The sequence below is a fragment of the Garra rufa genome, chromosome 7 (genome assembly GCF_049309525.1).
Source record: "Garra rufa chromosome 7, GarRuf1.0, whole genome shotgun sequence".
Lineage (NCBI taxonomy): Eukaryota > Metazoa > Chordata > Actinopteri > Cypriniformes > Cyprinidae > Garra > Garra rufa.
In genome coordinates this window covers 16,439,342-16,464,706 of record NC_133367.1, presented here as the reverse complement: position 1 = coordinate 16,464,706, position 25,365 = coordinate 16,439,342, and the positions used below count along the sequence as shown (strand labels likewise).

Sequence of the window (25,365 nt, the reverse complement as noted above, 5' to 3'; positions counted from 1 at the left end):
GATGGAAAAGTGGTCAAAACCCCTCTAAAACCAGCCTGCCTTCCAGCTATGACCAATTAAACCAGGCTGGTTGACCAGCTAAAAACAGCCAACCAGCCTAGGCTGATTTTAGCTGTTTTTTCACAAGGGAGTGTAGAGTAGTGCTTGTTGTTTCTCGTTCTACGATGGTGTTATGTTTACGCAACACGACGTGTAAAAAGACAGTACGAGTCATTATAATAGTAGCTATGTCTCCACTGAATGCAACAAATGCCTTGTTTAAAATGGCTTTTATTGTTTCTGTCTCTTTGCAGAGAGAAACAGCATGGTAAGGGGCGTAACATTTCCGTCTCACGCTTGAGGTATTCGGCCAATCACAACTTACTGAATAGCTGGCCAATCAGAGAACATCTTGGTAACTTGGTATGTGGAAAATGTTTTTTGAACCTCAAACTGCATAAACACATTGCATTACAACAAAAACACAAAATAACGCTCCTTTTAGCAACATCATATGACCCCTTTTAAAAAGCACTAAAACAAATACGTTTACATTTTAAACTGGTCACATGATTGATAAAGAAAACATAATACTTTGCTGTAAAGGAGCTTGAACTGTGACGATTGCTGTTTGCAGATATAATTTGAATTGATGCACAAGGGTTTAAGCTGTTTTTATTTCTGGTGCAGCTACATATAAAAAGCTATGCTATTCAAAGTTGGTCAACCAGTGTTTTATGTTGAAGGTTAGAGTTAGTGGTTAAATAATAAACAATAGCAAACTAATCAAACAGCATTAGATCTCTCAGGACAAGCATTCAGTCAAGCTTGCATCTTGTGTTTAAGAATTTTTTTTTTTTTCAGAAAACAAGATATTATATCTTATTTGTTCTTAAATAAACCTTAAAAACAACAATTGGGGTGAAAAAAAAATCCCAGTCTAATGCAGTATTTGTGTAAACGCAGTTGGTTCTATCAGTGTGGACTGATGTCAAACCAGATCAGCGCATTAATGCTTCTTGTAGTAGAAAAGCTGTGCAAAATCTCACTGTTCTGTTTCTGTCTGAATCACTTTAGCAGGTTTGATAAACCTTTATAGTTTGAGTGCAAGACAAATTTCCTGAAAAGGACAATAAAGCATAACTCTAACTACCCTTCGAGTACTCACTAGGCACATGCCAGTAGCATGTTGCTTATTTTCTCATATACTGTTCCATGCTAAATGTTACCTTTTATTCTTTTTTAAGTAAAAAAAATAAAATAAAATCAGTTTCAGATGTCATTAAAATTTAGGGATAGTTTTGTGAGTGAACAGAGTTTAAGGACATCCCGTCTACCTCAAAGGAAGGTCGTTTGGATCTGGCGATGAGTTACCATCATCATCATTCTTCGCCTGTCAGAAAACACATTCACAAAGAGGTCAAATTAATGAGGTCTGATGTTGAAGTTACACAAACAAACAAACAAACAAAAAAGTAAAAATGTCAGTAAAAAAAAATCATTTTAAAGATAATTCAAATAAGCTTTACAGATCTTCATTGGAAAGAGTTTGTCACAACACCCCCGTTTCAAAGGTGCTTTTTCACACCTCTGGTTTAAAAAAAAACTTTCTGAAAAGGGGCGGTATTCACTGGGGATAAGGGGTGGGGTACAGTGTGGAGAAGCGGAGACTACATTAAAGTGGGAGTGACAATAAGTGAATAAATTCAGCTCATTTGCACACCGACAATGTGAACACACGCACACCGAGAGCAGCAGCGTGGAAGTGGACTTCTACCCACCAGAACCCCCGCACTTATGCCGCGTTCCAGGCAACCCGTAACCCGTGTTTTTCCAACCTTTTACCAGTGAAAGTGCACTGGAACGGCAGTCAAACCCGTGACTTCCCGCTCGTGAACTCGTACTAGATCGATGGACTCCCAGTTACGAGTTCTGACGTAACATAGCCCGCGAAACAACAATGTCAGCTCTAATGGGTGCGCTGTTTATGCAAGTAGTACACGGTGGAAAAGTAGGGCTTAGGACAATATAACGTTGCAATCAAATTAATAATAATATAAAAATAAATAATAATTCATAAATGTGCCCAGGCAGTTTGGCGTGACTTGCCTGGAACGCTACAAAGTTGTTGGTTTGAAGTGGTGATTTACCTCCTTACTTTTCCACCCCGACACATTCATGGTTATTTTTGCTGGGGCTTTGGGGTCAGCTTTAGCCTATTTTTATGAGTCCTCAATTCCAAAAATTGTCCAGTACGAAATGTTCCTTACAGACAAATTTGCTGTGTGTTTTCATAGGACTCTTTAAACCAGCAGCGTGCCGCCAAACTGTAGCTCTGGTCGCGTCGCGGGGAAACGAAAACAACTCTTTTGTTTTGTCACAGTGAAGAAAGGCACAAACATAAACCAAGACTCTGAAACAGCAAGCCAGCTAATGTAAATTAGTGACACAAGTGCTACTGTCCAATGCATAGTGCAAAAGCTCATGCAAAGCACGGTGCAGAGATTAGATTAGACGAGGCCTTTGTCATGTATAACGTTACACTGCTAATTAATAATGCTTAAAAGGGGGCGTCAACCCAATGACGTAAATAGGTACTGTAGAAGCCATGCAGCCAATGAGCGTTAAAAAAAAAAAAGATACATCTACATCACAGCCTCAAACGTAACTTTTAGAACCGGATGAATGAAATGGTCACAAAAAGCATAAAAATGACCAGTTTTCACTTTGTAATATATCTTGTGACAGCTATTACTGTTTTAGGCAGTGTACAACATGTGTGTGTGTATATATATATATATATATATATATATATATATGTTAATATCTCAAAAAATGTGTTTTTGGGTTTTGTTGCCCTTTAACAATGTTTTTCATGTTTGTTTGATGAACATAAAAAAAATGCACCCATTTGTGACACAATTCTTAAAGGTTGTATCAGCGATTTCTAGCCTGAAACATAAAGTGTAAAATTCAGCTGATCTTTTTTCACGATCCGCTCGCTGCCTGCCCCATAAATTGTCTGTGAAAAAACCGCGTCTCTCTGGTCAGCCTAGGGTCCGAGATATGCCAAAAAAACAATCGGCACTACCAACCTTTCCACAGAAAAAACAAACATTGTTCCAACCAATCAGCGTCAGGGGTTTGGTGTTGTGGACTTTCGCTCCGCCTCCCTCACATCCCTGCACCAGTAGGAAAGTCCACAACACGAACCCCCTGATGCTGATTGGTTGGAACACGGTTTGTTTATCTGTGGTTATAGTTGATAGCGCCGATTGTTTTTTTGGCATATCTCGGACCCTAGGCTGACCAGAGAGACGCGGTTTTTTCACAGACAATTTATGGGGCAGGCAGCGAGCGGATCGTGAAGAAAGATAAGCTGAATTTTACACTTTATGTTTCAGGCTAGAAATCGCTGATACAACCTTTAAGACACTAACAGTTTACAGGTGGAAGAAAATTAATGTCAGAGATCCAATAACTAGAGATTCATACATCATCTGAATAAATAAAGCTTTCTATTGATGTACGGTTTGCTATGATAGGACACTATTTGGCAAAGATACAGCTATTTGAAAATCTGGCATCTGAGGGTGCAAAAAGAATCTAAATACTACGAAAATCGCCTTTAAAGTTGTCCAAATGAAATTCTTAATTCAAATTACTAATCAAAATTTAAGTTGATATATTATTTACAATAATTTTACAAAATATCTTCATGGAACATGATCTTTACTTAAATTAACCAAATTGTAATTATTTCTTGGCATAAAAGAAAAATCAAAAACTTTGACGCATACAACGTATTTTTGACTACTGCTACAAATATACCTGTGCTACTTAAGACAAGGTCACGTATCTTGTTAAATCAGCTTTATACAATACTTACATTCTGTTGTACTGCTGTATGGCTCCTGCGGTGACGGCGACGGTAAACCACACCAGCAGCTACAGCAGCAACCAGCAGAAGAGCAAAAACAACTACTCCTGCAACAGCAGCTGCAGACAGACCTGAATCTGGAACAGCTGAAGACAGACAGTCATTATTACTAGAGAGTAAATGATTATAAATCCAATATTCTTAAGTTATATTTACTGCTCCAGGTGTGTTTATAGTGTGTGTTTGTGCACGTGCACAATTTCAGAGCATGAAACCTTCACTTTCCACTTTAGTGATTTTGTTGTGTCTAGCAACCGCATGTTTAGCTCAACAGGAAACCGCATGACTCATAGGGAAACTGGCTGATGTTATTCATTTTGCATATTAATAAAAGTGTTAATGAGGAGAAACTTGCTTTTTTCTAAAACAGTCCACAACCCAACACATATTGAGTTGTGATTCCTCAAAGGCAAATGCATCAAATGCCTCAGTTACTCACCAGTGATAGAAACACTGAATCTCTTCACACTGGTGACACTGAATCTGCTGTTGCTGCTGATGATCTTGAGTTGATATTCTCCAGAGTCTGTGGTTCTGATGCTTGTGATGATCAGAGCTCCAGTCTGATGATCCAGCATCAGTCTGTCTCTGAATCTCTCTTTACACTGATCATCTGTACAGATCTTACTCTGATCTCCAGTGATTTCAGCGATGACAGTGTCATTGAAATACCACGTCATCACATCATTTGGGTGTTTTATTACTCCAGCATCTAAAGTGACAGATTCTTCCTCCATTTCGTATAGTTCAGCAGCAGGAACAGCTGAAACACAAACCAACAGCTGCTGGAGGATCTTAAGAGGTATTTTAAACAGCATTTAAACGCTCAAATTACTTACCATTGACAGAAACACTGAAGATCTTTTCACTGTCTCTGCTGCTGATTATTTTTAGTTTATATTCCCCAGAGTCTGTGTCTGTGGTGTTTGTGATGGTCAGAGATCCAGTCTGATTATCCACCTTTAGTCTGTCTCTGAATCTCTCAGTACCTTCATTACACTGAACATCTGTACAGATGAGGTCTCCACTGATTTGAGCGATGCGAATGCCACTGAAATACCACTGAATAGCCTCCTGGTGCTTTGTTTCAACCTCAGTGTGTAGAGTGACTGAATATCCCTCCATCACTGGCACTGACACTCTGTCTGTAGAAACACCAGACTGACCTGAAGAAACAAACACAAGACACTATTTGTGAACAGATCATAAAGACTGGATTTATAATGTCTCATGAACGATCCTATACAACACAAAATCTACATCCTCAAATTCTCACCCCCTTTCCCTATACATATATTTGAACATTCATAGACGATCACCCACAAAAAAAAAAAAAAACATAGGATAATTGTTTTCCCCCGCATGAAGACAATGCCGTGTTTTCTCATTTATAATTTTATTTCAGTCCTTAATAGTTTCGTAAAAACACGTCTAGGCCTTCATTTTAAGAAATTTGTCAGAAGCTTTTAACCAAAGACACTAACATATCTAAGCTACACTGGATCAGTTTATGCGCTATATGACATGTCAGTTTTTACTTACGTTACTTCATACCCAGTAACACAATTTTCGCGCAAACGATCACTGATCTCATCTCGTTTCAAATGCAAAAGCATTGTTTTTATTGTTAGAATGTTTAGGCCTACAATATGCCTTATCCAACCATGAACACAGCGCCCAATTCGCATAGGCCAGGGATTCCTGCAGAGTTCAGCGCGTTAATCAAACACACCTGAACAAGTTCATCAACATCTTTAGGATCACTAAAAAAAGTTGCAGGCAGGTGAGTTATGTTGAAGCTGAATTTAGCAGGAAAATGGATCTCGCGGGCGTGAGACATTTACTGAAGTATAAACAGACTGTAACGATAGAGATCTCACCATAGTCGAGTAAAAAACAAACCATTGCGAGTTTTAAAGAAAAGGAGAGATCATATAGCATAGCTTTCGCCACTTTTCCCATTTGTGTCGTTGTTCCTTAAAGGCAAAAGTGAAACCTGCCATCCAATGGGATTCACCAAAGATCCGGAAGTGCTGCGTGGACCTTACTGACTAAAAGAGCAGCGTCTCCTATGGTTTGGAGCGTAATGCGCCTTTGCACATGAAACGGAATACGTCATGCATGCATAACTATACATTGTTACTTTACAATAATCATTTTAAAACATTAATCTCGTGTAATATAATTGCATATAGTTATTACTTCAATTTACTTGTATTATGGAATGAAATGAAACTTACTGGCATTTTATATCAAATTTACTCTAATCACAAGATTTAAAATAAATGTTTACTCCAAAGCCAAGAACATGTGCATCAAAAAGTAGGCAATACACTGAGGTTGATTGAAGCAAATGAACAATTCACTATTAGACCCATTTTGCCATGACAATCCTCCATAAATAAGTCCGCATCATTCATGAACACAAAATGAAAGGTGAAGGGCAGTCTAGAAACTTCTGTTGAGCGCCTTTTTCTTGTTCTCTTCATCCATTATAAGGAAAGAGCCTCTTCAACTGGCCTCCTGAGCAGATGTCTGTGGAATGGAGCAATTTCACAGCTTCTGTTATGGGTCTGTCATTCTTTCATGTATATATTTATACAACAGTTCTTTCTGGTCCTCAAATCGGATTGGCTGACGATAGTGATCTTACAGTGGTGGCCGTTCAACGCTCATGAACCCGCTCTAGAGCACCTTACCTCAGACAGATCTGTGGTAATATAGTGCTGGCTATATATCTATTTGGCTATAAATCTATTTGGTCTCATTATTTGTTCCAGAGCAAATACTATTGGCAAAATCTCACTGCCTGTGTACAACATTAAATACAAAATTAACTGTGTGACAACAAATTCAGCCTTCAAAAAGATAATAAATCCAAGCACGATTTAAGTATTTAGCATTTAACATAATATATACATTAATTGTTCATTAGCAAAATCATTACAGACAACAGAATTCTCAGAAGTGTGAAGTGTCTAAGAGGAAAGAGCGATCGGCACATCTGAGAGACTGCGAGATACAGAATTAAAATTAGAGCTAGCAAAACATGTGGTTATGTTTGCACACCCAAACATAGAAGCCTGCCTTCTCTGTCTGAGTGTGAATGCCTTCTTGCAAGAATAAGTTCTCTTCAACATATCTCTGGCTGTGGGGTCTCATCTGTTAGTCAAAGGTATTTGTGTCTAACATGGGTTTATATCCACAACACAGATTAAAGAGATGTTTTTTTTGTTTGTTTGTTTGTTTTTTTCTAGTCTAGATTAGAATAGGGTTAGAGGTCACTCTTCTGCCATAAATTGACTAGAGTGCGTATGTTTGCCAGAAGCTAGTAATACATCTTATAAAGTTATAGATATGGATATTCTACTTACTAAAACCATCACTTCACTTCAGAAGGCCTTTATTATGTGGATTAGATTTATGAGGCAGTTTTCTGGGCTTCAAAATCCAACACCCATTCACTACCATTATGAAGCTTAGAAGAGCAAGGAGATGGCTTGAAGGTGATTAAATCTTGGGATGAATTTCATTTTTGGGTATAAGCTATCCCTTTAACACGTTATTTGTCCACATATAATTTCACCAAATTATTGCATAAAATAGACCGCCCTAATTGTAATAGTTATTGTACAGTTTGTACAGCATCACACCACATCTTATTGCAATCTACTTCTTGTATAAATAAATGCTGTATATTCATGGTTAATGCTAAATGGATAGAATATTTTATTTGACTGTAAAGCTGACACAAACAAAGTTTTGACCTACAAGTATCATGAAGAAAAACAACCGCAGCAGGTTTCAGTTTGACTCTGAAGATGAGCTGCAAGAGTGAGATTGAAAATAGCATTAACTTCTTGTTGTGTTTCTACCATTCACGATAACACAGCAGAGCAAATACTTTTGAAAAATGCTCAGTATTAAATAGTAAAATGGAAAAATTCTTTCTACTAGTTTTAATACATGCTAAAAGAGCACTTACATGCAAGTAAAAATCATCTGTAAAGTGCCTGTGTAAAGAGGCCACAAGGAGGGTTAAATGTTGTGGGAGGATTCACACACCAGCACAAGCGCTTTCAGCAGATAGGTTCATTAGATCAGACTTTTCTGACAATGTTTCACATGTTTGCTTTATGTTTGTGCTGGTGGCGTCTGACTGGTAAGTTGTAAATACATATGATTGGTCTTATCAGTAATGCACTCTGGATAGTAGGAGTTGGAGAATGAGCCTATTTCCAAAAAAGTGGAGTGTTCCTTTAAGATATACTGTCTTTATTGTTGTTTCTATTTTCATTTTGGAGATTAATAGATGAATAAAAAGTAAAAAAAAAAAAAAAAAAAAAATGCTTCATATTGAAGTTGTTTGTAACAATGCACACTACTGTTGAAGAGTTTGGGTCAGTATTTTTTTCTTTCTTTCTGTTTTTGAAATAAATTGAAAGGTAAATAGCAAGGGTCTGTATGGGAAAAAATGCCATTATGTCTTTGAAACAAAAAAGTATGTTGAATAGCACTAACTGAAAAAAATAATTCAGTTCTTGTATTTTATTTAATGTATTGTATTTCCAAATATCCATTCTGTTTAAAAATATGATATAATACTTGACAGGCAAATTTCAGTCCATTTTATTTCACTTTCACAAATTAATTGGTTTAAGTTTGACGGAAAATGTGGCGTGAACATCCGTGAACTGTAGGAATTTGAGCTGATATCTGCCTTTTGTTGTAGATCAGACTAATTCATGACTTGCATCTCTTTTTCACTCTCCTCCAGTTTCTCCAGACTCGATAGTCCTGATCTCTGCTGCTGCTTCTGCTGGCTCTCTGTTGATTATAGTTGCAGTCATGAGCTGCTGCATCTGTAGGAAATGTAAAAAAGCAGGTGACATCTTCAGGGAATGTAAAAAAGCTTTTTTTTTCAGAAATCAAATGAGAGGAGCCTGTGTATGCAAATGTCACCAATAAAAAAATAAATTAAATAAATGATTAAAACTAAATTCCTTGGAGAGCTCATATGGGCCCTGACTCACATGTTTTAGTTCATATGTATTATTTATTCTCTGCCAGAATTGTCTGTTCTCGTTGTCACATTGTTTGATTTCCATTTAAATTTTTTTTTTTTTCCTTTGGCATGCATAGGCCTACATCTGAGAACATTTAGAAATTTAAATGTATGTTCTATTTTTAGTATGGAAATTTACTAACTTTATTAAACATTTATCCACCCTTCACTGCTTCTCTCTTTACTCCTGTTTAATAAGAGAATAAAAAAATTAAGCACAAGGACAACATCGCCATCTAGTGTTCAAAGCGGAAAAGTCACCTTTCTCGAAGAAAAGCTTACCTTGACAGATAGGGTGCGCTATGATGCTGCTGTTCTCACAGTTATATACAGAGCTGGATAGTAAATGTTTAGAAACAATCTGATTGTAAACAGATTCTAAAAATAAAATACTTGTAATTAGTTACATTTTAAACTACTCGTAATCAGACTGCAGTGAATTTTTAATGGCATGTTATTCTCACAATAGCCACAAATTATTACAAATTTACAGATTCTCCCTGTACAGATTCTCCCTTTTTATCTTTTAAACTTCCCTTTCTATATATGTTTTTAAACTGCAAGATTGTCACAGTTGCAAGAACAAAGCTGACCCAAAGGAATGCCACAGCAAGGCAGAGGAGGAAACCCCGGCATGCCAAGGCTGTTGCCATGAAAAACAGGGCAGCTGGCCTTGACATGGCAGGACATTTAGACTATGGAAGAATGGCAGATGAAGTTTGTTCTGATAAAGTGATAAAGTGTTCTGTCTATGATCTTCTGCCTAACCTCCAAAATCTCTAAATTTGGGGAACGGCAGAGGGCCCCACCTGCCAACTATATGGAAAGCAAGCCAATCATGAGCATGTCCTCTCAGCATGCCAGTCAAATTTGGCAAATGGAAAATTCTGGTGGCATAATGGTAAGATCCCATCTCAGTTGGCAGATGGTGTGGAACAGGCAAGGAAAAAGGTTAAACAACTTTCTGATGGGCACTGCAGTTAGCAGTACCCTGGGAAGAAAGTATGGAGGAGGCTCAGTAAATATCAAGGCCTTATCCTCGAGAGCCAGCAAAATGGATGGAGAGCCTGGAATTTACCAGTAGAGGTCAGTGGTCCAGAGTGTTTGCTGGGCAGTCACTCTGAAGAACCCTTGGGCTGCTTGGGGATTGAAGGAATGGACATGAAATGGTTGGTTGGCAAGGTCACCTAACAGGGTGAAACAACATTTCATTGGATCTGGATACAGCTGGAGGTGCGGTGGCAGAGCCAACATATTGAAGAACAAACAACAACAAAGAGCAAAAACAAAAGCAAAAATCTGCTAATTCACACCATTTACATGCAATGTAGGGATTCTCTAAGTTTTTTTCTCAGCTGAACTTCTTTGACCTCAAACCCCAATATTTTCAGTCAATAACTTAGGTCAATAAAACTCCACCTTACGAATGAGGTGAGACTAAAACCAAATTATGTATCTGAAAGTAATCCCAAAGCAGTCTGCATATACATCTGCAAAACATATTTTTTTGATTGTTTGCTCATCTGCAATACGTCTACAGGACCTTTCCTTTAAGATGTCAAATAGACATCTGCCAGATGTTTGTACACACTGAATGCTTTCCAAATCAAGCAATCTTTAACAGACATCTTGTAGACGTACATGTGCTATCTGGGATGTAATTTGGAATCAGTAACTGGCTACATTTTGTAAGTACTCTACCCAGTACTGATAATATATAATAATTAAAACAAACTCAATTAAACATAAATCACTTTGCTATATTTGAATAAAATGTCTTTTTTACTGGTGCCATCTGTTGTGTTAAATAAATGCTGCTAATGCAACAGGTGCCTGAAAGAGCCTAGGTGAACTGTACTTTAAAATTCTTTGAAGAAAAAAAATGTAGCGAATAACTAAATTATACTTAAAAATGAGAGAAACATTGAAAATCCTAATTATAAACTGTTCAAGAAAGTGCTGTGATATCACACTAAAAATACTAAAAGAGGTGCTTCCAGAAGTCAGGGATCCTCTTCTGAATATTATTATTATAGAGGAAGAGTTGTATAAACTTGTTAAATCATCTAAACCGACAACATGCACGTTAGACCCGATTCCATCTAAGCTACTAAAAGAGGTGCATCCAGAAGTCATGGATCCTCTTCTGAATATTATTAATTCGTCAGTGTCGTTACACTGTAACCGATTTTTGTAATTTGAACAGTATTTTACTGTAATATCTACAGTAAGATACTGTAAAATGTATATACAGTATTTTACTGTAAACTGCAAAGGATTATGGGAAAATATATGATCACTACTGTAATTCTCCACTACTGTAAATCCGTTTACAGTAGTAAACTTGCCCGCGAAAAATTGACCAATGGCAAGGGAGATTTTTTTTTCTCCTGTTGAGAGGAAGTGGCGGTAAAAAGGACAAAAGAGAAATGTTGCATCAATAACTCGACAAAAAGGTTAGTATATTATTTCTGTTTTATGAAAAACTGAACAATTTTAATTTGTTTTCACTTGTTAACAGCAAACTAACAATATTCATCGTGTTTTTCATGTCGGTAGCCTTTTTTTTCTGACTGACGGCCGGGGCGCCGCCATAACGGTGAAAACATGGACTGGTGAGTAAATTAAGGTGACCTATATTAGTCGAAATAAACTTTATTTAAACTGAGAAACACGTTTGTATATTCGGCTGCCCTTTAATGCCAGTTAGTTCGTCTGACGAGCCCTTACTCAAGCTTAACAGCAAACTGAGGTGAAATACTGAGGTAAAGTGCGTTAAGCAACACCACTGTTTCTGTGGAGATTTTAAACTGTATTTTCAAGCCCTTCTTTTGTTTGTTATTTTCAAGTTTCTGGTCTGGATGTCGTCTGTAACGTCGGAGCGCGGAGGTGTATTTTGGATCTTCTTCTGTGAATGACTGCCATAGTATCGACGATAACCTGAACTGGTAAGCTAATAATGTCAGTAAGCCGAAGTTGACAAACTTAACGTCAGTCACAGAGCAGCATAATATCTTTTCAACGCTGCCTCTTTATAGCTAGCAAGGTAATTCTCTTCAAATGATGTTTAAGAAATGTGTGTGTGAATGTCGTATGTAACTTTATAGACGGTCCCTTCAGTGACAGACGTGACATAAACAGCGCGCTAACATGAAACACTGAGGTAAAACTGAACACCGCGGTTAACTGCATCTTTTGTGTTTTATTTTCAAGTTTGTGGTCTCGTGGTCATGTCGTCTGCATCGGAGGTGTATTAGAGTCTTTTCTGGTGATTGCCGTCGTCGCGGTGCAAACAACAGGTGAGCTTCCCCTTTCATCAATTTAACTAAGTTAATGTTAACGTTACTAAATTAGCCACAGGCTGCTGTTCTCCACTGACTTGCAGAACAGGTTAACTTTTTAAAGAGAGTAACGAGCTAGCAATATATTAATATAGCAAGTTTTGCTAATAAATATTATAAATGTTTATTTTATTAAAAATGTAAATTTTATTACTGTACAGTAGTTGTCTTTTCTGATCATAAACTATAGTAACACTAAAAGGGTGTTGTGACACTGTCTGTTACAGGAGATTTCTCCAAGCACTAACTTGATGCTGACCATCAAGGGCAGAATCATCATACAGCCAGCTGTCCATTTTACAGACATGCAGAATAAGGTAACCTAAAACATATTTTGTTTTACATTGCATTTACATTCATGCATTTTTCAGATGCTTTTATCCTAAGCAAGTTATATTGTATTTAAAGTACACATTTGTAAGGTATTTACAGGGCTCTCAAGTTTTGAAGACAGGCAAGAGTGACATCTCATCACCCCCCCCCCCCCCTTACTGGAATGGGGATGTTCCATTAATAATATTATTATTAGTGTTTTTGTTGTTAATATTAATAATTGCTAAGACTTGCAGAAGAAAATATTTGACACATGACACTGACAATTTAACCAAATACAAAGTGTGTGTGTGTGTGTGTGTGTGTGTGTGTGTGTGTGTGTGTGTGTGTGTGTGTGTGTGTGAGAGAGAGAGAGAGAGAGAGAGAGAGAGAGAGAGAGATTATGACTGGTGTTGTTTGTTGTAAGTGTTTGTTGCCTTTTACCTGACATCTTTGAAAGACAGATGCAATGATTAATGCATCCATGGCCAGGATATAATTATAAAATATGCGTGATTTTAAAAGTGACCTATAACATCAACTATGCAATACACTTGAATTAATTTAGTGCTAATAAAATTATTAAGCCTATTGGAGAGAGATATATTTATAATATGACAATATGTCAGTCATCGTGTGATAACGAAAATATGACTAGGCCTAGACTACTTGTTCTGAGCAGATGCTCAAGGAAGTGATGCTCGGGACTCCAGTAGTTTCCTCTGTGGGTGAACGAGGAAGATGGTGAACAACTTCAGGATGCTTTTTTTCATTGGTTGTTGCGTTAAATCTTACCCAGATACAATAGTGCTATTTTCTGATTGGCTATTGTGTAGCCTATTTCTTTTTTTTGATTGGCTGATAAGTGGCAGGCTCGACTAAGAACTCCAAGGGAGACGCGCTTGAATCCTGCCGGTTCCTTAATCCATAGCGAGACCGGCGCGGCCAGAGAAATGTTGGGCACTGCGGTATATTAAATATATTATAAATAGTTTTTTTCTGCGTGAGAAATACAATGTGTGGCGGGAGTGCGTGACAATAGACCGAAATGAGTGACTGTCACGCTCAATGCGTGACACTTGAGAGCCCTGTATTTATTTCCTGGGAATGTTTTTTATTACCATCAAGATTGAGTTTGCATGCGCATTAAAATTATTTCTATTAAACCAGCATTTAAACAGCAAAATGCAGCTGCTTCAGGTATCTTTAACTTACTGTAACCTTTAAATTCATAATAGCAATCTTACTGTCTGTCAATTTAGATTATTGTTACTGTAAAGCAACAAATATAGATTTTTAATCATAGTAGGCCTATTATATGCACAGACTTTCTAGGAAACACACACCTGTTTAGAATGTTTATATGAACAGATTGGTTAGCATTTAGCATGGTCTGTGGCAGACTTTACTAAGTGTCAGGGCAACAAAATTCAATAAACAAGAATGTAATATTAAGTGATTTAAAGGAGAACTCCGGTGTGATTTTGACCTAAAGTGTATTGAATCATGATACCGACTGTAAACGTACCTTGCATATCTCATCTCGTCTTGTCCACTGCTGTCCGAAATCTGGGGTCAGTTATCCGATGCTCACAACAGCTTGTCAATGAGAGTCAATAGGGCATCGAAGAAGCCATGTAAATAAATCACTGTTTTACGCCATTTACGAGGCACAAAGTAGCTCCACACTTCATTGGTAGACTTCCAAGGGCCCTGACATTTAAAACGAGACATTGAGAACTCAGAAAAAGCACCGGTAGTTTATTTACGAGAAGATTTATACAGACAGTTCCTGCAAGAAAAAATCCGGCCGCCGCCATCTTAAATTTAGTCACGATAAGTCGAGTGTCGAGCACCAAGGAATTTATCAGGTTATCAACTTATCAGGTTGTAGTTTCCTTCGTGCTCGACACTCGACTTATCGTGACTAAATTTAAGATGGCGGCGGCCGCTAAACTTCTTGCAGTTACTGTGTGTATAAATCTTCTCGTAAAATAAACTCCCGGTGCTTTTTCTGAGTTCTCAATGTCTCGTTTTAAATGTCAGGGCCCTTGGAAGTCTACCGATGAAGTGTGGAGCTACTTTGTGCCTCGTAAATGGCGTAAAACAGTGATTTATTTACATGGCTTCTTCGATGCCCTATTGACTCTCATTGACAACCTGTTGTGAGCATCGGATAACTGACCCCAGATTTCGGACTGCAGTGGACAAGACATGCAAGGTACGTTTACAGTCGGTATCATGATTCAATACACTTTAGGTCAAAATCACACCGGAGTTCTCCTTTAAATCAAGAAGAAAATATTGTCTTTTTGCTCCATTTAGTAAAAACGGTTCTTAACAAAGCCATGTTGTGCATCTCTGCACACAGCAGTGTTTCATTACTGAATGAATTTACCTTTTTTAAACACCTAGAATCAGTGACTTACTGACCCATTCATAAAATTCTTTATAAAAAATTTCAAGAAAAAGTTTCTTCAGTTTTTTTTCTTACTACTGCGTTCGTATGTAGTATATCATTTTTTTTTAAAATGCATACAGCACCAAGTTTGACAGTTGAGGCAAATTCTTTAAACACTGTTTTTCTTGTGCTTGCAGGTTTGTTCAGACAGTCAACCTTTGTGGCAGCAAATGCATTGACAGTCACAGATCAGATGGACTTCTGGAAAGAGGGTGCAAACAACAAGCATCAGCCTGAATCCCATTCTGCCGTTTCTCATCAGAGAGCTTGTCAACTTTGACTCAAAACTACTAAAATTTAACACAACACAAACACATTTTTACTGTATGATTTTATTTTATTTACACTACCAGACAAAGCTTTTGAACAGTAAGATTTTAAATGTTTTTAAAGAAGGTCTCTTCTGCTCACTAAGCCTGCATTCATTTGGTCCAAAGTACAGCAAAAACAATACACTTTTGAACCATTTTTATTATTTAAAATAACTGTTTTCTTTTTGAATATATTTTAAAATGTAATTTATTGCTGTGATCAAACCTTAATTTTTAGCATCATTACTGCAGTCACATGATCCTTCAGAAATCATTCTAATAATTTGATTTTCTGCTCAAAAACTATTATTATGATGTTGCTGAAATTATTATAATGCTAAAAACAGTGGAGTACATTTTTTTTTCAGGTTTCTTTGATGAATAGAAAGTTCAGATAAACAGCATTTATCTGAAACAGAAATAGTTTGTAACATTATGAATGTCTTTATTATCACTTTTGATCAATTTAAATCATCCTTGCTAAATAATATCTTTCTATTCATCAAAGAATCCTGAAAAATCTAAAAATTAAATAATGTTTATCAGCATACTAGAATGATTTCTGAAGGATCATGTGATACTGAAGACGAGTAATGATGCTGAAAATTCAGCTTTGATCAAAGGAATAAATTAAATTTGGATCAAATTAATGCAGGCTTGGTAAGCAGAAGAGAATACTTTAAAAAAATCTTAGTGTTCAAAAACTTATGACTAGTAGTGTACTTACTTATTTTTGCTTTTCAGTATGTGTATGTTTGCCATGATACAAAGTCTCTGTACTTTTAAAAAGAAAATGTTCAACAATTAAAAAGAATATTATCAGAACTAATGCTTATGAGTTATTGTGATTTTTATGGGGTTGGGGTGGTAAAAATCTTGAATTACAGTGCTGTAGGTTAATTGGATTGTTTTTACAGGTAAAAAATGTTTAAAATAAATGAAAATAAACTCTATAGTACTGATACTGTAATTGAAAATACAGTAAAAATACTGTAATTGAAGATACAGTAAAAACACTGTAAATGAAATTACAGTAAAAATAATGTAAATGAAATTACAGTAAAAATACTGTAAATGAAATTACAGTAAAAATACTGTAAATGAAATTACAGTAAAGACCTTTTAGTACTGTAAATGCACTTACAGTATTAATACTGTAAACATTTTTACAGTAACTTACTGGCATCCAGCTGCCAGTAAGTTACTGTAAAATTTACAGCAAACTTTTTACAGTGTAGGATATGTCTCCAAAACCTTCAAACTGGCTGTTATTAAGCCACTCATTAAAAAACCACAACTTGACCCCAATGAATTAAACAATTACAGACCAATCTCAAATCTCCCTTTTCTGTCAAAGGTAGTATCCTCCCAATTGTGTTCCTTCTTAGAGAAAAATGGTATCTGTGAGGATTTCCAGTCAGGTTTTAGACCGTATCATAGTACTGAGACTGCTCTTATTAGAGTTACAAATGACCTGCTCCTGTCATCTGATCATGGTTTAATTTCTCTATTAGTGCTTCTGGATCTTAGTGCTGCGTTTGATACTATTGACCACAACATTCTTTTAAGTAGACTTGAAAATTATGTTGGCATTAGTGGTAGTGCACTGGCATGGTTCGAATCGTCCTTATCTGACCGGCATCAATTCATACAGTATAAGTATAGTATGGAGTACCTCAAGGCTCATTACTAGGGCCATTACTTTTTACACTTTATATGTTACCCTTGGGAGACATCATCAGGAAACATGGTGTTAGCTTTCACTGTTATGCTGACAATACGCAGCTCTATATTTCTTCATTCTTTCATTACAGCCCGGCGAAACATTTTGAAAAACAGAATGCATAATTTATATAAAAAAATTGGATGGCGAGCAATTTCTTACTGCTAAATTCTGAAAAAACAGAGGTGCTAATTATTGGACCTAAAACCACCGCATGTAAACACTGTCTTGAATGCTCAATGACTGCTCTGTCACTTCTTCGTCATCTGTCTGGAACCTAGGTGTCCTATTCGATAGCAATCTTTCCTTCAAAAATTCTAGCATTTACAACACTGCATTTTTTTGCATCTAAAAAATATATATATCAAAATTACGACCTATGCTGTCAGTGTCAAATGGAGAAACGTTAATCCAAGCGTTCATGACCTCAAGGATAGATTATTACAATGCTTTATTGGGTGGTTGTTCTGCACGCTTAATAAACAAACTCCAGCTGGTCCAAAATGCAGCAGCAAGAGTTCTTACTAGAACCAGAAAGTATGACCTGGCTCCCTATAAAACATCATATAGATTTTAAAATCTTGCTAATTACTTATAAAGCCCTCTATGGTTTAGCGAGCTCTTATCATATTATAGTCCCTCACATCTGCTGTGTTCTCAAAACTATGGCAATTTAATAATACCTAGAATATCAAAATCAACTGCGGGTAGCAGATAATCTTCTTATTTAGCGCCCAAACTCTGCAACAATCTACCTAATATTGTTCAGGAGGCAGACACACTCTGTCAGTTTAAATCTAGATTGAAGGATTAGTTCACTTTCAGAACAACAATTTACAGATTTTTTTTTTTTTTTTTTTTCACGAAGAAGGGTCTTGTCTACTGAAACGTTCGGTCATTTTTTTTTTCAGAAAAAAATATTTTCATATACCTTTTAAGCACTGAAACTCGTGCAGCACTAGGACTCTACGTACTGACGTCGAAAGGTCACGCGTGACTTATGCGAAACTACAAACTCAGTGTTTACAAAGCGAACTTGAGAAGAGAGAAGTGCAACGCAATCAAACACTCTTTAGCAACAAGGTACAACATAAAGTACAACGATGTTGGATGACTTTGAAGCTGGAGGAGCACATGAGATGGAGTTTTTCACCGTTTCCTACCTTTTTGAGCCTGAATACACAGACGATGAACTCTGTCAGAGAGAGAACTGCAACGGCTATGGCAGCGAGACAAACGAGATGAGATGAAGCTGCAAGTGTGGAAAATGCCAGCCATTTCCAAAGGAGCAGGAATCTCAGTGCTGTCACGACTGGACCACATCTGTTCCACTGTTACAATCAATCAGCGAGTCCCAGCGAGGTGATGGGACTGCTTCAAGCATTCGATGCATTACAGAGCACAGTGGACATAGTACTGTACGTGGAGCCGGGAACGCGCACTACAAGCCCTAGTGCTGGACGAGTTTCAGTGCTTAAATGGTATGTTAAAATATATTTTTCTAAGAAAATGACCGAACGTTTCAGTAGACAAGACCCTTTCTTCGTCGGCTGGGATCGTTTACAGCCATTTGAAGCCACATTTAAATTGCATTTAAATGGCATTTTGAAGATTAAAAAAATCAGGGCACCATTTAAGTTTATTACATGGAGAAATTTCCAGAAATGATTACCTCAAAAAAAAAAAAAAAAAAAAAAATTCTTAATGACTGAAGAAAAAAAGACATAAATATCTTGGATGACAAGGGGGTGAGTAAATTATGTGTAAATTGTTGTTCTGAAAGTGAACTACTCCTTTAAAGACCCATCTCTTTGACCTGGCCTACACTTAACACATTCTATAATTCGAAATCTGTTAAAGTATTGTTAGGCTGCATTAATTAGGACAACCAGAACCGGGAACACTTCCCATAACACATCATGTACTCTGATTGCATCAGAAGAAGAATGGCATCTATGCTAATATTAGTTTCTTTGATACTGATAGTATCTGACTGTAAAATAGTAATTGTTGGGTACGAGTTAAGCTTCAGTAGACAAAATAGATGTCTTCTGACAATGCTGCTGGTGCTGGTCATATAATTAGAATGTCTTAAAAAAGTTGATTTATTTCACTAATTCCATTCAACAAGTGAAACTTGTGTAATGTATACATCCATTCCACACAGACTGATACATTTCAAGTGTTTATTTCTTTTAACTTTGATGATTATAACTGACAACTAATGAAAACCCCAATTCAGTATCTCAGAAAATTTGAATTTTACTTAAGACCAATACAAAGAAAGGATTTTTAAAATGAACAGGACACTTACGATAACAGGACTATTTGTCTACTCCAGCGGCAGTACCTGGTTGACCTCCCAGGTGGCAGCATTGTGCCTTAACGCTGATACCTGTCAAACAAGACGAAGATGCAGCGCACAGCCATGCTACTCCGAGAAGAACCATGTTCAATATTATACAGACAGTATGTTGCCATTATTTTACTTGTCATGGAATGGGAAACGGTACATTAACATGTTAACATTGTGTTCATATATTTAAATAAAGGGATGATTCGTTTATTAAGTACCGCATTTTGTTTACTCGTCTTCGGCAACAGTGTCGAGAACTTTGGCCAGCAGTTTTCGGCAGTACATAGACTGAGACTGAGGCTATTCGACACATTTTGCCCTGGCGTGAGACCACTAGGCCAGTCTCCTTCTGCTTGTCGTCAAGGTCGCCCCCCTGCGGCATCTACCCCTACTCGGACCCCCCGACCCCTCCCCACCCCCGCTACCCAGGAGGCAGCCCCTACTGGCTGCAGGAGACCGGCGCCGCCTGCTGCTCAGGGACCTTTGAAGAACACCTGCAGAGCTGCAAAGCGTCCCTGACACGGTCAACCCAGAGATGGCGGAGGTCTACTGCAATGCCAACATGTTTAGCTGGTTGAGTTAGGTTCAATGGCTGCAAAAATTATGCAATTACTAATTTACTGGGGTATAATTGAAAAGAAATGCAAGTAGTAGTGTATCTAATTACTGTTAGCTGGGGGTAATAAGTGATAATATTACTTTTGAAATGAGTAACTAGTAATGAGTAATATATTACGTTTTTTGTGTAACTAGACCACCACTGATCATACGCAAATGCAGGATGTGAACTAGGAGGGTCAAACACATGCAGGGGAGAATTCACGCAACACTTTAGCAGTTCTGGTGTTACATCTCACACTGAACCACTCAAGAAAATGTTTCACAAGGTTGTCTTGTTCTGTTTGTGCTGTTGGAGACTGACTGGTAAGTTTCTTTTTTTTTTTTTTTCAATTTCATAAGCTGTTAAATTATTTTTAATTTCCTGTAATGTACCGAAATATTTCTGAATTTGTATGAATATAATACAAGATCTACTAATTTTACATCCTGGTCTCTGTTGGGATTAGGGTTAGGAAATTTACACTGACATTTCCAATTTTGGAAAAGGTCATGAAAATAATCAAAATCCCGGCAGTGAATATAAATGTTCAGAAAGTTTGAACTTTCTGTTGAGCTGCTTTCAAATATCAGACATTTCTTTTCTTTTTAAAAATACATTTATGCATATTAAAAAATACTTCTGCAGTGATCATAAACTTCTACAAATATTACAAAAATGTAGTAATCAAAAAGTGCACAAACCTTACATAGTAGATTATCCAGTGATCTAATGATCTACATCTGTCACTAATTTAAAAATAAATAAAATATCCAGCACAAATAAAACTGTATTTTCAACCGGCAATAATTATCATGCATTCATATTTTAATGAATTATAACACTTTAAACCCTTGCCATGTCCATGTGTTACACCAGTAAGAATTAAGCTTAAAACTAGATTAAATCAAGGTTTTTTTCTAACACTTCTTTTGCATCAAACGTTTTAAGCTTGATATGAGTACACTTACATATCAAGCATCATTTTGATCCTAGTCTTACTTGATTACAATAGATTAACCCAAACCAATTTTAATTACTTATCTTATAATAGCTTTATTTGCCAAGTGTGCACAAAAACATAAAAAACAATTTGTTGTGGTTGAGGAGCTAATGGTACATACATACATGCATATGACACGAGGACACAAAGAACATTTAAATAAGACTAAAGAAAATAATAATATCAATGATAATAACAATAATAATATGTGGCATACGTCGGGAACAGAGGAATTATATACATATTTGTGCATTATGAACTGTATATACATGTTTAATCGATTAAACTGTGCTGCTGCAATGTTTCCTCTGTTTGCGCTTCCTTGATTCAAACAATCTCTCTATTATAGTAACAGTTAACAGCCTACAATAGCCATTTATAAAGTCATTTAGTATTTTACATTGTGTTTGTTTGTTTCTCCTGCTGTTCTTAACTTCACAAGCAGATTAATCTGATTTCAGACTTTGTAAACATAAGAGGCTTTAATCTGTGTAAAATCTATTCATCAGGTGCGTTTGGCGAGTCAGTGTCAGTGATGGAGGCAGATTCTGTTACTTTACAAACTAATGTTACTGAAATATCTAAAGGCGATTACATACGATGGAAATATGGAGCTGAAAACTCCGTCATTGCTACAATGACAAAAAGTAAGCAAAACGTCTCCACACATAATGATGCTGATGGGAGATTCAGAGACAGACTAAAGCTGGACAGTAAAACTGGATCTCTGACCATCACAAACATCACAACTCAACATGCTGGAGTCTATCAACTAGAGATAAGTGGAGCAAAAGAGTTATCAAAAACATTCAGTGTTTCTGTCTATGGTGAGCAGAGATCATTTGTCGAAATTTTCATATTCTATTTACATAGTCAAACATTTATTCATTTTATAGTTTGAGACACATTTAGTGACTGTTAATACACTAAACACTAACACACCGAATGTATTACACTGATTTACTACAATTTAAATGTTGAAAATAAGCTGATTGTTGTGTTTATGTTCCTATTATTGTCTCATATTTTCAGCTCGTCTGCCTGTTCCTGTCATCAGCAGTAACTCTTCACAATGTCCTTCACCATCGAACTGTTCATTGGTGTGTTCAGTGGTGAATTTGAGTAATGTGACTCTCTCCTGGTACAAAGGAAACAGTTTATTGTCCAGCATCAGTGTGTCTGATCTCAGCATCAGTCTCTCTCTACCTCTGGAGGTGGAATATCAGGATAAAAACACCTACAGCTGTGTGATCAACAATTCATTCACTAACCAGACTCAACATCTGGACATCAGCAAACTCTGTCACACATGTGCAGGTACGACGATGTCAGCATGTTTTATTTAGTGAGCTGATTTCTGTCTTATATCATAGAACAAACTGATTTTTATCACTTACATTACATCTCTTTTACTGTCCTTCATATCCTCCAGATTCAGTGTCTCTGATAGTACTGATCTCTGCTGCTGCGGCTGCTGGATCTCTGTTGATTGTAGCAGCAGTCGTGATCATCTGCATCTGCAGGAAACACAGAAAAACTGATATAGAAGGCAAGTATTATCTTCTCCTTTTAAACAAGTACAATAAGAAATACTACAATAATTCTGATAGCCCTATTTTTATAACGTAACTTAAATTATTCTCATAATTTTCACTGTTATAATAAATTTAAATATGACACTGACCGTCCTTCATTACTCATCTCACTCGCACTCTCTCTCACACACACACACACACACACACACACACACACACACACACACACACACACACAAAACAGATTCTCCATTTTTTAATCTGCATCAACAATGTAAACGCAAAAAGAGAACCATTTTAAATAATAATACTAATCAAATCAAATCAAATCAATTGTATCTTATCTTCATTTTATTATCATAATCTTACAAGTGTACAGATGTGGCTGATGCTCTAAAATCTATATACTGTAAAATTTAACTTTTTGTTGTGCTTGCTGAAAATAAATGCTGATTAAATACAAAGAATGTACTTTGTTAAATCTCCCATTTGGATTGGATTTATATATAAATAAATTTGTGATTCATGTGTTTCTTTAAATGTAATGATACACACTGTTTTAGGAACTATTTGTGTGTGGGAGGGAAGTTGCAGGCCTAATGCTACAATTAAATTTGTTAATGCCATATTTAAAACTGTGCGTGTTACCTTGGTGTTAAATTTGAAAACCCTAATAATAACACATAGGCTGTGAAGAACCAGATCTGATCAAGACTGTGTTTTGTGGTTTTAATGCATCTATTTTTGTTAAAACAGTTGAGACCCGTGAAGAAGAGATCACTTATGCTGAGACCACATTCTACAAAAGAAACACACCGAAACCGGTGAGACAATTTATTGTTGATTTGTTACGTTCCTGCATAATTGGTAACACTTCAGAATAATTTGTCATTTGTTAACATTAGTTAATGTATAAACTAACTTGAACAAACAATAAACACATTTACTACAATATGTATTAATCATTCTTAATGTTAGTTATTAAAAAGTACAGTTGTTCATTGTTAGTTCATATTAGCTCACGGTGCATTAACTAGTGTTAACACAACTTTTATTTTAAATAATGTATTAGCAAATATGGAAATTAATAATAACTGAAATTAACAAATGCTGTAGAAGTATTGTTCATGCTCAGTTCAGGTTATGTAAAGTAGATGTGCAAACTTATTTGAGTAGATGTGAACTTTATTGCAAAATGTTACTGTAAAATATTAGCAAAAAACTAATTATAACAAACTGTTGAAATTATGACTTAGTAATTTTGCATGTAACTACACTTGCATTTGTCATAATTTTGATTTTGTAAGTCACTTTTCATGGATTATAACTTACCATTATTTAATTTATTATTTTTTTTCTTATTTAGCAGTTAGGCCTGTTGCAACTACCTTTTGTTGGCAAACGTGTTGTCCCAGAAATCACTCCAATAAACAATATTGTAGTCATTTTATGCTACTAAAATTGCAATGATAATATAACAGCATAATATTACAAGTATTGCATGCACAAGATGCTGCAAAAGACAGTTTAACATTCATATAATGTACGTTTACATAAAGAAACATCACAAAAAAAAATAAAAAAAAAAAAAAAAAAAAAAAAAACAGCACAATAGAATGCAAAAGTGCATTCTCTCCCTTGTAAAAATTTCCTGAACGCTAGCTGTGAAAGAACACTTTTAATTGCAATTTTTTTTCTTCCATACTAGAGTCTGGAGACAACACTATAAGGCCTCAAATAATGCCCTGTGTTCGCCTGCCTTTGTCCGCTCTTTGAATATATTGTGTGACATTGCATAATGATCCATCACATAAATTTCACACAACTCTACAATGTGTTTATAAAATACTTGGTACTACTACTACAAAAAAAAAACATCTTGTGTTATGCTTGTTTGTTTGTATGTTTTACAGAAAGTTGAAAAGGAAGAACGTGTGGAATATGCACCAGTCCGAATCAGAAGATGATCAAACCTAAATGTTGTTCGAAGTACAAGACCCTTATTGTCAGCCCATTTTCAATGGAAACCTCCTGCAACGACCTCAGACTCTGAGTCTATGGATGAGCGTTTTCATTGCAGCTTTTTCATGTCTGCAAAACAGATGCAAACTATCCTTGAAAAGGTGACAAAGTGAACTCTGCTGTGGTATCCATTATTTACAACTAAACAGAAATGTGGTTTGATCTGTTGGGCAGAAAAAACAGCTTGTGCATGCGAACACGTCTCTACTGCTGGATGTTTGCATTTGATGTCAGTTTGTTAGTGTGTGTCTAAGGTGTCAATAGTGTCTGTTTGAGTGTGCATCTGTGCAAGTATGAGTCTGAGGTGTCAGTATTTCGTCTGTGTGAGCGAGTGCTGTGCGAGTGTGTCTGAGGTGTCAGTCTGTGTGATCAGCCTGTCGTTGCAAGGATTTTTTTCATTTACACTTACATAAAACCGTTTACTTCTGCTCTACAGGGAAGCCACTTTACTACAAAATACTAAACTCATTAAAGCTGATTTTTGGCAAAAAAGGTCTCAATCAATCAGTGATATTTACAGTATGAAAATGTAAAATATTATGCACTGTCTGCAGTTAAGATGAACTACACTCAAAAACAATATGAAAGCTGATATGTGCAGTACCTTTTCAAAAAGTACACGCTTGTATCTTATTTACCCCTTAAGGGTGCATATTAATATCTAAATAGGCAAAAAGGTTGTACCTTGCACCTTTTTTTTCTGAAAGTGTAGTTTCAGT

General features: G+C 36.3%; 2 protein-coding genes across 2 annotated transcripts; one reads left to right on the top strand and one right to left on the bottom strand.

Moving 5' to 3' along the window:
* Positions 1 to 1,265: 1,265 nt before the first annotated feature.
* Positions 1,266 to 6,448, bottom strand: LOC141337815 (uncharacterized). The gene is made up of 5 exons (XM_073843404.1): positions 5,800 to 6,448; positions 4,759 to 5,085; positions 4,359 to 4,682; positions 3,869 to 4,005; positions 1,266 to 1,372 (listed from the first exon to the last, which is right to left on the bottom strand). Exons 1-5 carry the CDS (start codon positions 5,879 to 5,881, stop codon positions 1,313 to 1,315), a joined length of 930 nt encoding a protein of 309 aa, XP_073699505.1. The 5' UTR covers positions 5,882 to 6,448; the 3' UTR covers positions 1,266 to 1,312.
* A 1,249-nt stretch (positions 6,449 to 7,697) lies between these two features.
* Positions 7,698 to 24,591, top strand: LOC141338867 (uncharacterized). The gene is made up of 8 exons (XM_073844484.1): positions 7,698 to 7,753; positions 19,853 to 20,011; positions 20,405 to 20,412; positions 21,599 to 21,916; positions 22,122 to 22,424; positions 22,540 to 22,638; positions 23,381 to 23,448; positions 24,538 to 24,591. The coding sequence occupies exons 1-8, from the start codon at positions 7,698 to 7,700 to the stop codon at positions 24,589 to 24,591; spliced, it is 1,065 nt and encodes a 354-aa protein (XP_073700585.1).
* The last annotated feature ends 774 nt before the right edge of the window (positions 24,592 to 25,365 follow it).

Bases quoted from the DNA above. Each gene is read 5' to 3' on its own strand.
- LOC141337815 (XM_073843404.1), bottom strand. From the start codon at position 5,881: ATGGGAAAAGTGGCGAAAGCTATGCTATATGATCTCTCCTTTTCTTTA. The intron at 5,086-5,799 runs GTGAGATCTCTA...TTGTTTCTTCAG, and splicing joins TTGTTTTTTACTCGACTATG to GTCAGTCTGGTGTTTCTACA. The intron at 1,373-3,868 runs GTAAGTATTGTA...GTTTTCTGACAG, and splicing joins ATACAGCAGTACAACAGAAT to GCGAAGAATGATGATGATGG.
- LOC141338867 (XM_073844484.1), top strand. From the start codon at position 7,698: ATGAAGAAAAACAACCGCAGCAGGTTTCAGTTTGACTCTGAAGATGAG. The intron at 21,917-22,121 runs GTGAGCAGAGAT...TCATATTTTCAG, and splicing joins ATTCAGTGTTTCTGTCTATG to CTCGTCTGCCTGTTCCTGTC. The intron at 22,425-22,539 runs GTTTTATTTAGT...TGTCTCTGATAG, and splicing joins AGGTACGACGATGTCAGCAT to TACTGATCTCTGCTGCTGCG.